Source organism: Amorphotheca resinae (genome assembly GCF_003019875.1).
Source record: "Amorphotheca resinae ATCC 22711 unplaced genomic scaffold M430scaffold_8, whole genome shotgun sequence".
Lineage (NCBI taxonomy): Eukaryota > Fungi > Ascomycota > Leotiomycetes > Helotiales > Amorphothecaceae > Amorphotheca > Amorphotheca resinae.
The window spans coordinates 1826140-1841156 of NW_020194478.1; the positions used below are offsets into that span (position 1 = coordinate 1826140).

The 15017-nt window shown below is 42.7% G+C and overlaps 4 protein-coding genes across 4 annotated transcripts; 2 read left to right on the forward strand and 2 right to left on the reverse strand.

Annotated features, from left to right (window-relative positions):
* Positions 1–3661: 3661 nt before the first annotated feature.
* On the reverse strand, positions 3662–6414 carry M430DRAFT_104807 (hypothetical protein; the record flags this gene model as incomplete). The annotated part of the gene is made up of 2 exons (XM_024860957.1): positions 3662–5340; positions 5385–6414. 2 exons carry the CDS (start codon positions 6412–6414, stop codon positions 3662–3664), a joined length of 2709 nt encoding a protein of 902 aa, XP_024719984.1.
* Positions 6415–6981: 567 nt separating this feature from the next.
* Positions 6982–8365, reverse strand: M430DRAFT_260667 (hypothetical protein). Its single transcript, XM_024865343.1, has 2 exons — positions 7051–8365; positions 6982–6991 (listed from the first exon to the last, which is right to left on the reverse strand). The coding sequence occupies exon 1, from the start codon at positions 8163–8165 to the stop codon at positions 7197–7199; it is 969 nt and encodes a 322-aa protein (XP_024719985.1). The 5' UTR covers positions 8166–8365; the 3' UTR covers positions 6982–6991; positions 7051–7196.
* A 132-nt stretch (positions 8366–8497) lies between these two features.
* Positions 8498–9268, forward strand: M430DRAFT_124343 (hypothetical protein). Its single transcript, XM_024861914.1, has 4 exons — positions 8498–8720; positions 8781–8812; positions 8862–8925; positions 8975–9268. Exons 1-4 carry the CDS (start codon positions 8579–8581, stop codon positions 9028–9030), a joined length of 294 nt encoding a protein of 97 aa, XP_024719986.1. The 5' UTR covers positions 8498–8578; the 3' UTR covers positions 9031–9268.
* A 2435-nt stretch (positions 9269–11703) lies between these two features.
* Positions 11704–14842, forward strand: M430DRAFT_277694 (hypothetical protein; the record flags this gene model as incomplete). The annotated part of the gene is made up of 12 exons (XM_024865714.1): positions 11704–11736; positions 11892–11910; positions 11957–12011; positions 12196–12362; positions 12498–12562; positions 12624–12640; positions 12690–13039; positions 13273–13368; positions 13482–13727; positions 13999–14077; positions 14217–14328; positions 14468–14842. Coding segments are annotated over 12 exons (1614 nt in total), but the record flags the coding sequence as incomplete, so codon positions are not given.
* Positions 14843–15017: the final 175 nt, after the last annotated feature.

A 15017-nucleotide genomic window follows, 5' to 3' on the forward strand; every position in this document is an offset into this window, starting at 1 on the left:
AGCTAAGTAAAAACCTATGTACTATCTTTTATAAATACTTTATTATAGCGCTACTAAGGCGCTAAGGCCTTATTACTACCTTACTAGAACTTAACCTTCTAGCCTAGTAATACTAAACATACTAGTAAGACGCTAGTAAGGTACTAGTAAAGTACTAGCTACTAGCTAGGGCTACTCTCTTTTTAACTCTTTTACTAAGTAGCGCTTAGCTAGATAGAACTATAAGAACTGTCTAGTAGATAGTAGCTAATAGATTAGTATACGTATACTCTTACCTCTCTTTATTACTACTATAAAGTCGTAGAACGTTTATAGTACCCTTAGGTAAAGTACTTACTATAAGGCGTACTATTATTAATTAAGCTACTAGTAGTTAAGGACTAAGTAAGCTACTATCTTTAGGGCCTTACTATAAGAGTACTAGAGGGTTACTATCTCTAGTACTTTACGTTTAAAAAAAAAAGCCTAGAGTCTAACTTTACTAGTATAGATCTATATAAACAAGATTATAGTTAGACAGCTATAATCTACTATAATTAACTAGAACGTTCTTAAAGAGCTATAGCTAGAGTTACTAAAAGAGATAATCTATATTATTAATAAAATAGCTATATTAGTTATTAAGGACAAAACCTTATATTAAGCCTTTATAGACTAGTTATACCTAAATTAAGACAACAAGCTGTCTATAGCCTACTTATAAGTACTTAGCTATAAGGTATATATTTATATTCTAAAGTAAAGATAGGTTAAGTTAAAAAAGTTTACTAAGTATACTAAAAAAGGGATCTTTTTTAGTTTTAAAGGCTACTATATTTACTACTACTATATACCCTTAAGAGCTTATAAAATCGTTAGATCTTTAAACGTAAGATTTAATAAAAAAGGCTTTATATTAAAAGTGTTAGACAGTAGTTTACTATTAGCTAAGCCGTACTTACTAACTAATCTACTTATAGACTTAACAAGCGCTAAGAACGTAGATAAGGTTAAAGATTAAGAGCTAGTTAAACATTAAGACCTAGCTAAAGTAGCTAAAATAGCTAAGAAACCGCCTTTTACTACTACTAATATTAATCTACTAGCTAATACTAACTTTACTATAAAACAGATCTAAGATTAGTTAACTACTATATTACTTAATTTAGTAGCTATTAAGTATAGCTAAAGGCGCTTAAAAAGTTTAAAGAATAAGCTAAAGACAGTAGCTTAAGCTCTAGCTTAAGCTTAAGACTTTATATGTTTTATTAACCTTAAATCTACTTAAGTAACTTAATCCTAATTACGTTATATAACTAAAGAAAGAGATATAAAAGATAATACTAAATAAGAAGTATAGTAATTAGCTTATTTAGCTATAGCTATAGCGTTCTATACTACTTACTAGACTATAGTTAAAGACGATCTAGAAAACGTCTTAATTATATATAAAGAGGTAGTTAGTAGTACTAAGTCTAAGTAATAAAAAGAGACTATTTAAAGTAAACTTAACTTACTTATAAAGAACGATATATAAAGTCTAGTTAAGAGATTAAGCCTTTAAAAAAGGATTAAGGTTCTAGGTAGTAAGTAAGTGTTTAAGAAGAAAACTAGCGTTAATAGTTTAGTAATCTGTTATAAGGCCCGCTAAGTAGTTAAAAAGGTTATATAGATATAGTAATTTAGACTACGCTAGCTATGTTAAGACTTGTAGATTAACTATTAGATACTTGTTTAACTTCTACAAGAGTACTATATCTTTTAGATTAAAGCGTCTATAAGTAGTAGTACTATTATTAACTAAAACAAAGTATTATGTATTATCTAACGCTATAAGAAAGGCTGCCTAGCTAAAACAGCTATTCTATAAATTAGGCGTTAACTCTAAAGACGTTAAGACGATTTAGATATATAGTAATAATTAAAGATCTCTAGCCTTAATAGATAACCTAGTTATCTACTAGAGAACTAAATACATTAACATATAGTACTACTATATTTAAGAGTAAGTTACGCTAAGTAAAATAAAGGTATAGTTTAAGCGTACAAAAGAGATAGTAGCTAATAGGCTTACTAAAGCTCTAAAAGAACCTAAATACACTAAGTTCTTAAAGCTATTAAATCTATATACTATAGCTATTCTAATTACTTAATTAAGACAATTCCTTGTTTTTATTTCCCTTTATAGTAATAAGACAGTAAAAAACTTACTAGTTTACTATTTTTATTTTCTTTTTTAGTAACAGTAGTAGTAAAATCTTACTAGTCTACTATTTCTATTTCCTCTTTTAGTAACTTACTTAGTAGAATAACAAGTAGTATAGAATTTAGGCTAGATTTTAGTAGATAAGACATAACAGGCGTAGATTTAAGGGTGTGTTATAAGAAACCACTAGCCTTATTACGTAGTAGGTTAGTGGTTTCTTATAACAGATTTTCTTTTTTATACTCTTAAGTAGTATATTAAATAAACTCTAATCTAGAGTATCTTAAGTAGCTTATAAATAGCTTTTAAGACACTATCTAGTATATTCTAACTCTAATTTATTTACTACCTTTATACTACTAGCTTATATACATAGCTATAAAGATATATAAGCCTTACTATAGTAAGGTTTATAAATAACCTTAACCTTCTAGCCTTTAGTAATAATATAATAAAGATATACTAGTACCTTAAAAAGGTATAGTAGACATATAGCTAGTAGTTATATATAAGAAGAATAGAGTTTACCTTTAAAAAGACTAAGCTTTTTTACCTTACTTATACTTATACTATACTAATAATACTTATCTACTTTAATAACTAGGTTATACTTTTAGTTTAAGAGGCCTACTTTCTAAGAGTATAGATAGACTATAAGCTTAGATAAAAAGGCTACCTTAACACTAAAATAATAATAATAAATAATTATCTAAATAAATGATTATCCGGTTATAGTACTATAACAGTTATAAATTATAGTATTGTTCTTATATTAATAATCATTACCTAATGGCCACAGGACTATCTAAATGCCTAAGCCTTCGCCTTTAAGGTAGGTATATAACTCACTTTTAACGTACGATTTAGACTGTTATTTAAACTGTTATATGGCTCTCTACCTTATATGGCTCTCTTAAGGTGATATGCGCGCTGTTATTTACGTATAATAAAGCGTTAAAAATATACCTAGTGTTATACTGTAGGTAATACTAATATTTAGGTAGGTACTGGCAGAAAACTCTGTTCTGCCGGAGGGGGGGAGGGGGGGGGGGCGTATCATGACCCGATGAGCATCAGATTGCTTCGTCCGACCATGGATACACAAGTGATGACTGAGCGCCCAAGACTTCGTTGGTCGTGCATCTGGTACTTCTGAAAAGACCTGCCCAACTATAGCCTGGGCTGAGAGCCAAATAACGAGGGCAATCTTCTCTGCGTGCGGATATGAAACTCGACGAAAAGGCAGATCAGACGGGTGATCAAGCACCACTGTTGCACCGCCTTGGTACAGTGTAGCCATATAAGAGAGGATCGACGAAGCATTCACAGAGGTACAACTTGCAACCAGTTGGAGAAGAGGATGTTGGTATCAACCACTCATGGAATAGATAAATACGCTCTCAAGATCTCCATGCACTTTTCCCATACTCGAGACTTCAAAACGCCGTGCCAATGCAACATACTGCAGTACCTCTCTTACAAACTACCTTTCTCCCACTCTTGGTCCCCAAAATACCTGGGTCCCAAATCAGCCTCCCAGATCGGCCTCTCAACAAGAGCTACTTCCGGTCCTGTATTACTACCGCCTTGCTCACCAACAACGCAAATCCCGAGGATTGGCCTGTATTTGAATGTGCGCCACCACTGTCGCCCTGTACTGCTGTCCTCCACTCCTTTCCTGGCCACTTCCGCTTCATTTCCACGCCGTAATCGCTCCAACGTCGAACTCTGATCTTCATCAGCATCTGAATCGACATGCATAGCATCTTTATCGTGGAAAGGAATATCCTCCATCTCATCGACCTCTTCATGAATGATTCTCTGCATCTTCCTCGAAATACCTGTCCCAAGCTCCCTATCCGGAATAGTGGAGCCTGCACCTGAAGTGTTCTCTCTTCCGTGATTTCTCTTCCTCTTTTTCCCACTAACGGTCCCATTCATCTCTACATTCGTGTCCATCGTTTGGGGGAAGTCTCGCGAGAGATCAAACATCCATAACCAGCCGGCGCCATAGAGCCACACTCTCTCTTTCGCCCCGCTGACATCCCAAATACAGCCTCGTGCTAGATCACGAATTTTCCGGAATTCTTCTGGGAAACTCGTGATTGGGTTGACGCGCGACCAGGGACTTAAGCCCCCCTTCAGGACTTCGAATTCGAAAATCTCATTTGTGGCTGTAACGACAAGTAATCTGTCCTCACCAGTTTGAAACTCGTGAGAGACGGGATTTGGATTGTGCCGAGTAGCGATAGGACTTTTCGTCAAACCATTAGTCAACTGTGCTGTGGAGGGTCGGAACGAGAGGATCGTTGGTGCAGAGTGGAGTTTGGGAAGCAAAGAGGCCGTGGGGTTGTGTTTCCACTGCTGGCCAAATATTAATTGTGTTTTAGCTCCTTCATCCTCTGAACCAGAATCCTCACCATCAGAAGAATCTGAGGATGAAGAGGCCTCATCAACGAGAGCAGGTGGCGCTTGACTAAGATCTTCCTGTCCAGAGAGGACAAATGTGTCAATGTGACCTGCCAAGTCGCTCACCGCTAGGATTCTACCTTCAGACGAAAAGGCAGCTTGAGTGATAGTTCTATCGTAAGATCCAAGACCGCCTAGCAAGACATGCTTCTCGACCTGGCGGTTTATTCGCGAGAGTCTGGAGAATTGGGGATGGATTGTGGCTGATGACGTGGAGTTAATGAGACGTACAACCACGATTCGAGAATCGGGGCGGATTATACAAAGCCACTTTGCGTCTGGTGAGAATTGAACAAGCCTTGCTCCGGAGGAAAAGCTGCTTGGAACCATGACCTTTGTAACCCTAAGAGCATCGCCCTCTTCGGCATTCCGTGACTTGAGCTGAAACAATTTGATATCCGTTGTTGTTGAAGCAGCAATCAAACTACCATCAGCGCTCAAAGCTGCAGATGTGATATTTGCTTCCCCTTTGATCAGGATTTTAGCAACCAATTTCCGGTTCTGATCTGACTCGAGTCCTGGTTTATTCAGACGCCAAACATGGATCTCGCGATCCCAAAAACACATAACGAGTCGTTTTGACGGTGCACTTCGAAGGGGAGGCTCTTGGGGGAAAAAGGGTAGCTCTCGTTGGTTCTCCATTCCGAACTGGCGAAGGGGCAAGACAGTCGGTGAGGCATCGGGACCTGTGAATGTCAGTGTTGATCTCCAAACAGGATGTTCTCCTTACCTCCAGATACCACAACACTCATTCCCTTGTACTCCAGACTTGCCATTGTTTTGACATCATGGCTGTGATACCGTCGGTGCCCGACTTCTGCCCATCGACCTTTTCCTTTTCCAACCCGCTTGTACACCACCGTTCGTCTATCCATACCACCGCTTACAATCGTGGAGCCGTCAAAGCTTGTCGCGAGACTCAAAATATCTTGCTTGTGGCCCTTTACCCGTTGCATCAAAGTGTATGTCTTGCCATCCCAGATCCGCAGCTCACCAGTCGAGTCACCAGAGACAATATTCCCATTCTGCAAAACTTTGACAGACCATACTATAATCTCTTTTGGTCCTCCCTTTGACCCAGCGCCGAGTGACATGGTCCTCAAATTTGAGCCGTTGCGTATGTCGTATACACGAATTGTGCTATCTGTGCAGCCGGCAATGACAACATTGCGATCTTGGAAAGTGACACTGATGATCTTAGCCTTCTTCGCAGAAGGTCTAACAAGTATCCGTTGCAATTGGAGGTCTTCGTCTTTTGTCGAGTATAACACGAGAGCGCCATCCGTGCAACCAGCTATGAGACTCTGCCCCTCCCAGTGTCCAGTTGATGTGCCGTTTAGCTCCTTCTGGGAGTGTGAAAGCAATGGCTGTGCGGCTAGGCACCATATATCTCCATGATTGCCACTTGCTTGCCGTAATGGCCGGCCATTCTCCAAATCCCACTCTGTGACAGTTGTCGTGTATCCAATGCTGAAAAGTCGTGATTTCCCAATGATCGTTCTGCCGTGTGCATCTTGCTCCGTTGGATCCTGTGTCCAAACAAGGCCATCAATGCTGCGATCCTGTCCCCCTCGAATGATCGTCTCTTGAAACCATGATCCGTTTTGCGGGTTCCAGATTTCGATGTCGCCGTTCGCTCGTCCTACAGCGAGTCTCGGAGGAGCCGTTTTCTGATCCTTGGAAATGTGGGAGTGAGAGAACGCTAGCACATTAATTGTAGATGGCGGGTAAGGCACGAATCGACAGCGGTGGATATCCATGGTGTTTGAGGAACGACCGTCAATCCGAGGGTCTAGATACAAGAAAAAAAGTTCTCGAAGTTTTGCGGATAATCGCGATTAGAATGTGGTCCGTGCCCACACAATCTTGGCGTTCCTACCACATCCCGCTTACCTAATTATCGTCCCCCCCCCTTTATACTTAATATTGATTGCATCTAGGACTATATGGCTCCCCGAATGCTGATGAATCACTGTGATGATAAAGAGAGGGTAAGGTATATTAGATAGTGCCTAATATCAAAGTGTCTTCCGTGGCATGTTGCTGGTCTCTCAGCCCCAGCTCAATGTACGTTTCAAGCAACTATTCAGAATTTCTATAGTAACCTTGATCTCTACACCCTTTACCTGACCTTATTCCCATGTATCATACCTGAGTTATATAAATGCTGAAAGGCTCTATGCCCGGACATGGCGCTGGCATAGCGGTTGTATGAGATGAAAAGAGAGGATTGAGACTTACCTTTCCAATACTGTTAGCCAGGGTTTCCTATTCAAGAGCAACAAGTGATGTGGTGTGCACGAGGTTTATGATATAGTTTAGAAGTTTAGGAGCGCCCTTGAACAGTTCATCATTTGCTAAGCACGGAGTTTTAAAGAGAGGGCTGGGGTATTCACTAGTAAAGGCAACCGATCAAATCCATCGAGTATAAAGCATCTCTAATCACGCCTCCTTGACTATTAATCCATCTGAAGGTTTCACGCGTTGTGCCCATTCCCTGTCCAAAGTCAGCGTCCATGTTTTCCAAGAGCAGAAAAGAAACTCACGTCCAACTTCCATCATATAGTCTTCTTTTTCCCTCATCGCCATACCCTGCCTCGCTCAGTGCCGCATCGATAACTGCAGCTGTGACCCCAGTTCCACAACTAGTAACAATTGGCCTGTTAGGATCCACACCCTTCTTCTCGAATATTTCCCTCAACTTGTCACCCGGCAGGATCGTCTTCGTCGTTGGATCCAACAATTCAGAAATCGGCACCGAAATACTCCCTGGCATATGTCCACTCTCCAGTCCAGGTCTCGGTTCTGGATCCGCGCCACTCCACCGCCCCTCGGGCCTTGCATCCAGTATCTGCACCCCCTCGGCACCCTCTTTATTATAATCCTTGATGACTTCCCTCAACTCCTCAAACTCAATAAGCTTGTTGGAATCAAACTCGGGTATGGGGTAAACGCATGTGTCCACGTCCCAGAACTCTCCGCTCTCAGTAGGATATCCTTCTTCTACCCATAACTTGAAATTATTCAGCACGTGCACAGTGTCGTGACCGAATGCCTTCAGCGTCCATCCCACTCTTGGCGCTGAGAAGATTCCTGTCTCGTGAGAGTCATAAACAACCACGGTGTCATCCCTCCGAATGCCCAGCGAACTCATTGCCTTGGCGAAATCGGAAGCGGACGGAAGCATGTGCGGATAGGGAGAGCGTTTGTCGCTGACTTTATCCAGGTCGAAGAAGCGGGAGCCAGGGATGCGCTTTTCTCGAAAGGTCTGTAGGCCATTGAGGGGGGAGGTGGGTAGAAACCAGGACGCGCAGAGCGGGACAGTTTTGGGTGCAGTTGATATTTTCGATGGGGAGTTTTTCTGGAGAGCTTCGGAGAGCTCTTTAGGCGTTACCAGGTAGGAAGAGAGACCACGTTGAGTAGCCATTGTGAATTGGCATCTGGAGGATGTGGTTGATCGGCGGGCGATGGAGAGGGTCGAGCGTGAGAGGAGAGAAGAAGCCGCCGCCATGGCGTGCAACCAGAGCGATATCACGCAAGCATGAGAAGGGGTGCTTCAAGGAGTGAAGAGGTTATTCGCAGAGCGTTGAAAATGGTCGGGATATCAAAGACCTAGAAGAAACAAATAACTTGAGCTGTTTTCGTCGGGAAGAAGAGTCTGGTGTATTTTCATGTGAGGAGGTGGGAGAACGTGGGAGGAGGTGGATAGGTAGGTCATAGATATCTAGTAAGGTTAAGGTAGCTACCCTTGGCCCGTGCTGATAAAGCTAAGCTTCTCACGTGAGCACGTGGAAATGGAAGTCAGCCGCATGCCGCCAACGCCAAAAGTACCTATACTCTCGTAAACACCCATCATTCCCAGTCTTCGCACCCACGAGCCCATAGCTTCTACAGCTCTTCGTTTTCCATAATTCCAACGCCGTTATGAGAGTCAAAATTCAAAGGTGGAACGCGGTAGCGACGTGGAGATGGGACATACCCGACGACGATGTCTGCGGAATCTGCCAGGTGCATTTCGACGGGACATGCCCTACGTGCAAATACCCAGGGGATGACTGCAGCTTGCGTACGTTTTCCTACGTCTTCTCCGTGCCGATATACTGTTCTCTAACTGGAATTACAATAGTCTCCGGGAAATGCGGACACAATTTCCATATGGTGAGTGGAATAGTGATTGATGGTGGAAAATAGGCTGAGAGGTACATAGCATTGTATCGTGGAGTGGATCAAGCAGGATTCTTCAAAGGGACAATGCCCTATGTGCAGGCAGAGTAGGTACTCTCAAAGTCCCGAGGAAGAGCAATGCTGACATTGGGCTAGAATTCGAATGGACGGATAATGCGACCGCGGGCTCTGTGGTGAGGGTCGAGGCTTGATTGCAACATTGGGATCGTACTGGGCATTTGGGTAGGGCGTTCGGGTCTGCAATGAGAGGGCTAGCATTGGGAAATAACATTCCACGTGTGCTACGAGCAGCGGTACGATTGCGAACATAACGGGAAGGGTGAGGACATACCCGAGGCGTTGGCATGGATGATACCCTTCATATGGACGGATGGCATGGGATCGGCATCCGTTCACAAAATAGAAATGATAATTGTGCATGAATGGCGTCTGAAGTACAGTCGCCGTGATTTACATTCCATTTCCTGCCATTCTCCATTTAGCTATAACCAAATGGCTTCCTGGTTGCCCAGTGGATATTCCAGGGCGTTTGGGCGTTAAAGCCATGACTTGAGGCGAGTGTCTGATTGGAAATCTCTCCCTATGATTCTTTGTCCTTTGGAAGGCCAGAGTGGCAATGTTGACGGGACTTCAAGTAGAAACAAGAACGGAGCTGTAGTGAGTGCTCTAAAGGGGACACTCCAAAGCATCCAAACGATGTTGTTGCCCTACTTTCAGCTCTCCCACATCCTGCTTTTGGGAATCAATATTTGCTTTCGAAATGAAATGGGGGATTTTTTTATTTGAAGGGTCTGGCCCCGTAAGAAACTCCTTCGTATTTGAACCCTAAGTACCTTGGCTGAAAAAGCCGCATGTTTCGTAAAAACTCCTTTTATTTGCGGTGGTGAGTTTGCGAGCTGCAAGCAGTAGCTAGGAGTGCTACAACGCCACCTGGAAGAGATAATTCGTACTCCAGTATGCTCAGCCGTATATATCGTGAAGCTCAAATCCTAGGAAGTTGTATGATTTTAGATTGTGATTGGTGTGGGCTTTGGAGCTACTTTCTTGCTTTCTTCTCACTCTCGCTCCCCCGCTCTTGTTCTATACATGCTAGCAGTGAGGCGTATTTTATCCTTTGCCCCTCTACGAAATAAAAACCCTGGTGGTCAAGATGGTCTTTTATATTCAAGTAATAGAGCTACTGGCAAAAGTCTTATGCTGAGCGCGTTGCGAGTTTCAATGCCTCGATAACAATTGTCTTGATGCCCGTGACTTGGCTTTCTCGCACTACTTATGAAATCTGTACCTGTTTGTTTGATGCTACCTTACCTATGAGGGACCTGACTGCCGCTTGCTCTGGCTGACAAACAAAGCCCTTTTACCCACTGATTTGGTGGACATCTGCTTACATTCTCTAGAAGGGTAACAAGTCTCATATCATCCTTTTTGATTCTGCCTCTGCTGCCTCATCCTCCACTCCTGTAGCAGCACAGAAACTAAATCTGCGAATCCCTGTTTAACTCTGCCAGGCCAGTGAACGCATTATGGAACTCCCAATCATCTTACCAGTTGTGGGTGGCTTGCACTCCAGTCACTGGTAAGATTGGTATGGTAGCGTTTCTTACTCTCAGCGTCCCGGGTCAGAAACTTGACCTTCCTTAACCAACTGTATGCAAAATGAAAACCCAGCTGACTGTATTTAGTATTCATTGGTCATCACTTCCCACCTGCCTGCGAGCGATCTTGAATCGAGTGACAGTTCAATCTCTTATTTCACCATACACTCTAGACTCCACGAAGTCACCACGGATGCCGAGTTCGGTCTAATTGACTCCATCTAGCATGGGGCTTATAGTGAGCCTTTCAACTGCTTCTGGGAGACCTTGAAAGGTCCTTCGCAGGAAGAATGCTGTGCTCGTCAGTTGTTCTGCTAGACTGGTAGTTGGTACAAAGACAACCCTTCTAGTTACTGGCTTTATGTGAGACGAATCCGTATGCCAAGAGTGTTGATGCTCCTAGCTTATTTGGTGGCCAGGGAATAGTTTACCAATGCTAAGGTGCCTTACCTTACCTTACCTAAGGTAAGTACCACGTGATAAACTCTCATACAATACCCAGGTAAGGTACCTTACCTCAGATTAACCTTACCACATCCGTCAACGCACATCTCCACAAACTACTATCCCTCCTCCCACCCCCTGGCCGGTTTATATGTTAACCTTGCCCATTGGCCCACCGAATTCTTGTTATCCTGAATGGCCATTGGCTCTTGCTAGTATATCGGAAGCTTAGAGAGGCTAACATATACCTGCATTTTATACAGTAATTGACTTGGTAGAGAATCGGACGCTCTCTTCCTTCTCCTTGCCTTAGACGAACTAATAATAACAACACAAGCAAGAATTAAACCTCTTGATTCTTGACTCGGTAGGTAAGCAATACCATCAATTACTGTACGAACCGTCCAAGACCTCCGATTTTCATCAGTCGGATAACAGATTCCACCTCATCTCTGAGCTGGCTTCGCTTTACCGCGAGGCGCATCTTTTACAATTTATATTAACTAACTGATTTACAAGTAGAGTAGTCAATTTATAAACCCTCAGAAGCCATTAGAAGATCAAACACGTCATGACAATTCGAATGACCCACTTTGAAATGTTTCTGTCGTCATCCCCTCTCCGACATACACTCAATATCGCTGTCCTGCTCTACCAGCACCTCATCACTTATCCTACAACAATAGAATTGCTAGTCATTCCAACCACAAGTAATACTTTATTGAGCTTTTGACTTCGGCAACTCCTCACACGAACATGGGTCGTATGTTATTTCCGAAGTCTTTATTATAGCTCTATGCTAATTTCGAATTCTTCATTTTAGATCTTGTAGTATTGTCGACCTGTAGCTTGAATCAGGTGTGTATCCGAGAAGGCTTTCCTACTGATCTCACGCAAGGCAACGCTGCAAACGGTTCCGGGAGTCGGGGAAATCATTTTGCTCACGAACCACGTGTTAATCATAGCTGCTGTTTTCTTTTGAGATCATGATTTCTAACTGCGAGACCTATTAGTGGAGCTTGGACTTCGAGGGTGAGACTCCCTATAGTTGAACGAAGCGAAGGCTAACCTTCGCGAGGCAACCAAAGGAGAATTCTAGAGAGTATTAGAATTGCTAAAGACCGTGGATCATCGTAAGTTTCCTGAACGTGATGCACCTAGTTTTTCTTCCGCTCTTCACCTTCCGAGCTTGTCTCAAAGACTCAGCGGTTAGTGGAAGTTTAGGCCCTGTTTCAATTGCACATTCAACCACTAAAGCCTCCCTGCGTGCATACCCAAGTCTCTACCTCTTCAAAGTTCATGCTCACGCTTATACAGACTACGTATCGGTCCAGAATTGGAAATTACTGGTTACGGGTGTTTGGACCACTTCCTCGAGAGTGATCTCTATCTGCATAGCTGGGAATCGCTGGCTGAGATCCTCCAAGACCCGGTTTCTTCGGACATCTTGCTCGATATTGGCATGCCTGTATCCCATCGAAATGGTACGTATATATTAAGGCTAGCTATTCCCTCTTATATGACGTTTGGAAGTTTTGAGGCATGTTTTGTAGTCTGCATCCTCGTCTTAATATTTAATTTCCCTTTTAACCTAGGTAATGCTAACTAGAAAATCTTAGTTCGATACAACTGCAGAATCATCAGCTACAACAAAGAGATCCTACTGATCCGACCTAAGCTAAGTGTACGTAAACTCATCTAATATAGAATTTTCCAATAAGCTAACTGATTGTCCTCTTGTATAGCTTGCTAACGATGGAAAGTGGGTAATTGCCAAACTGAATATCCAGCAATAGCTAACTGTTCTACAGCTATCGTGAATTGCGTTACTTTAGTCCTTGGAAGGGGGAGCGGATCGTCGAAGACTTCTATCTACCGAGGAGCATCCAAAAGATTGTAGGCCAGAAGAAGACACGTATTGGAGATGCTCTTATTAGCACAAGAGACTCATGCGTGGGTACTGAGACTTGTGAGGAGCTTTTTACACCTAAAGCGCCTCATATTGGAGCTGGTTTAGACGGTTGCGAGATTATATCTAATAGCTCTGGATCCCATCACGAGCTTAGGAAGTTGAATACCAGACTCGACCTCATCCGGGAGGCAACTTTGAAGGCGGGAGGGATCTATTTGTACGCCAATCAAAAGGGCTGTGACGGTGATAGTAAGTACATTTTCTGGGCAAATATTTTCAATTCGCGAATCGTTTAGGGGCAGTTCTAGGATCTGCAAGACATATCTTTTACTAAAGGTGGGAAGTGAGACCGGGAAATGAGGACATTTGCAGCCGAGTAAAGGTCTAGTGATTCACTTCTAAAAGACATGTTTTGTATCTCCTAGGACACGTCTGATACTCCTGTTTACACAAAATTCAATGACTCTAACTGAAGAATCCAGGATTGTTCTATGACGGCTCCGCTATGATCATTATCAATGGCGCCGTAGTTGGTCAAGGTTGCCAATTCTCCTTAAGCGATGTTGAAGTCGTTACAGGTACGTATTTTTGACTGTGAATTGTTCTTCCCTAGGCAGTCCTTGGAACTGTAATACATGATTTGCTCCTAAGATATGTTATCCTTTCAATGCTAAATTAATAACTTCCACAGCAACTGTCGATCTCGAAGATGTAAGATCTTATAGATCAAGCAAATCTAGAGCTCTCCAAGCCACGAAACAGCCTTCGTACGAGAGAGTTGAAGTTGAAATGAGTCTGTCGAGCGATCCAGAGGATGTGGATTTACTCGTTCAGCCCTCACCTCCCCGCGACGTGCGATTTCATACCCCTGAAGAAGAAATCAGTCTAGGGCCGGCGTGTTGGCTATGGGATTATTTAAGGAGGTGCAAACAGGCATGTCCATCCTGATATACAGATAATATTTGCTCCTATCTTTGCTGAGCTTCCACTGATCCCTCTACTACAGGCGGGCTTCTTTCTCCCACTTTCTGGAGGTATATCCCATTTTCTGGAAACTGTCTCTTTTTTCACACGTTCTTCAGCTTTGGAGATGTCGTAATGCTTCTTTGAAAATGTCTTGCGGGATAAAACCGCTTTTTATACCCACGGGAAACTTTCTACACCTCTGGTTGATCCCAAATCAGAGCATGCTTACTAAAAGCTTCTAGGCATCGATTCTTGTGCTACCGCCGTTATCGTCCACTCTATGTGTCGACTTGTCTATGGCGACATTGCAAAGGGTAAAAAGTTCGTAAAAATCTTCTACTCCTTAGTGCGATTTCTAAACGGTGAAGTTGTTACCACTGAAACAAAGCTTCGCGATTTAGTGATCATGTTTGAACCTACTCCTTTTTGGCCTAATAATACTGACATTATCACCTTCTAGTCCTCAGGTGCTAAAAGATCTATTGAACATCGTAGGCGAACCGTCGACGAGTTCTTGGGTGCCAAAATCTTCGCAGGAGATTGCGTCTCGACTGTTTCATACCGCCTATCTAGTAAGTGCTCTAGGAACAATTACTTTTACTATTTTAGACGTCCTTATGGGTTTTAAGATATGTTTTTCCTCCCGAAACATATCAAGAAACTCTGACATTTCCAGATTGAGTAGATAGTCGCTCACTAATCTTCTTATAGGGCATGCAGGAGAACAGCTCCCCTGAGACTCGCTCGCGATCAAAGAATCTTGCCACAGAGATCGGCTCGTATCACCTTGATTTAAACATCGACGGCCCATACAAAGCAATAGTGTCGCTATTCTCCTCGGTAACCTCCTATGTTCCAAAGTACAAAGTGTATGGGGGTACCAATGCTTCTAATCTCGCCCTGCAAAATATTCAAGCTCGTCTTCGAATGGTATTGAGCTACTTATTTGCTCAACTTCTTCCAACGGTTCGTGGACGAAATGCTCACAACCTAGAGAGTTCTTCCCCTGGAGGGTTACTTGTCTTGGGAAGTGCGAACGTAGATGAGTCACTGGTTAGTACTTCTCTTTTCATTCTCGAGTCATGATGTATTGATCCTCATGTCTATTAAACGTGTTTCAAGATATCAATGATTTCTGACCTAGGGTCTGACCTAGGGTTAGGGTTAGGGTTAGGGTTAGGGTTAGGGTTAGGGTTAGGGTTAGGGTTAGGGTTAGGGTTAGGGTTAGGGTTAGGGTTAGGGTTAGGGTTAGGGTTAGGGT

Bases quoted from the DNA above. Each gene is read 5' to 3' on its own strand.
- M430DRAFT_124343 (XM_024861914.1), top strand. From the start codon at position 8,579: ATGAGAGTCAAAATTCAAAGGTGGAACGCGGTAGCGACGTGGAGATGG. The intron at 8,721-8,780 runs GTACGTTTTCCT...GAATTACAATAG, and splicing joins AGGGGATGACTGCAGCTTGC to TCTCCGGGAAATGCGGACAC. The intron at 8,926-8,974 runs GTAGGTACTCTC...ACATTGGGCTAG, and splicing joins ATGCCCTATGTGCAGGCAGA to AATTCGAATGGACGGATAAT.
- M430DRAFT_260667 (XM_024865343.1), bottom strand. From the start codon at position 8,165: ATGGCGGCGGCTTCTTCTCTCCTCTCACGCTCGACCCTCTCCATCGCC.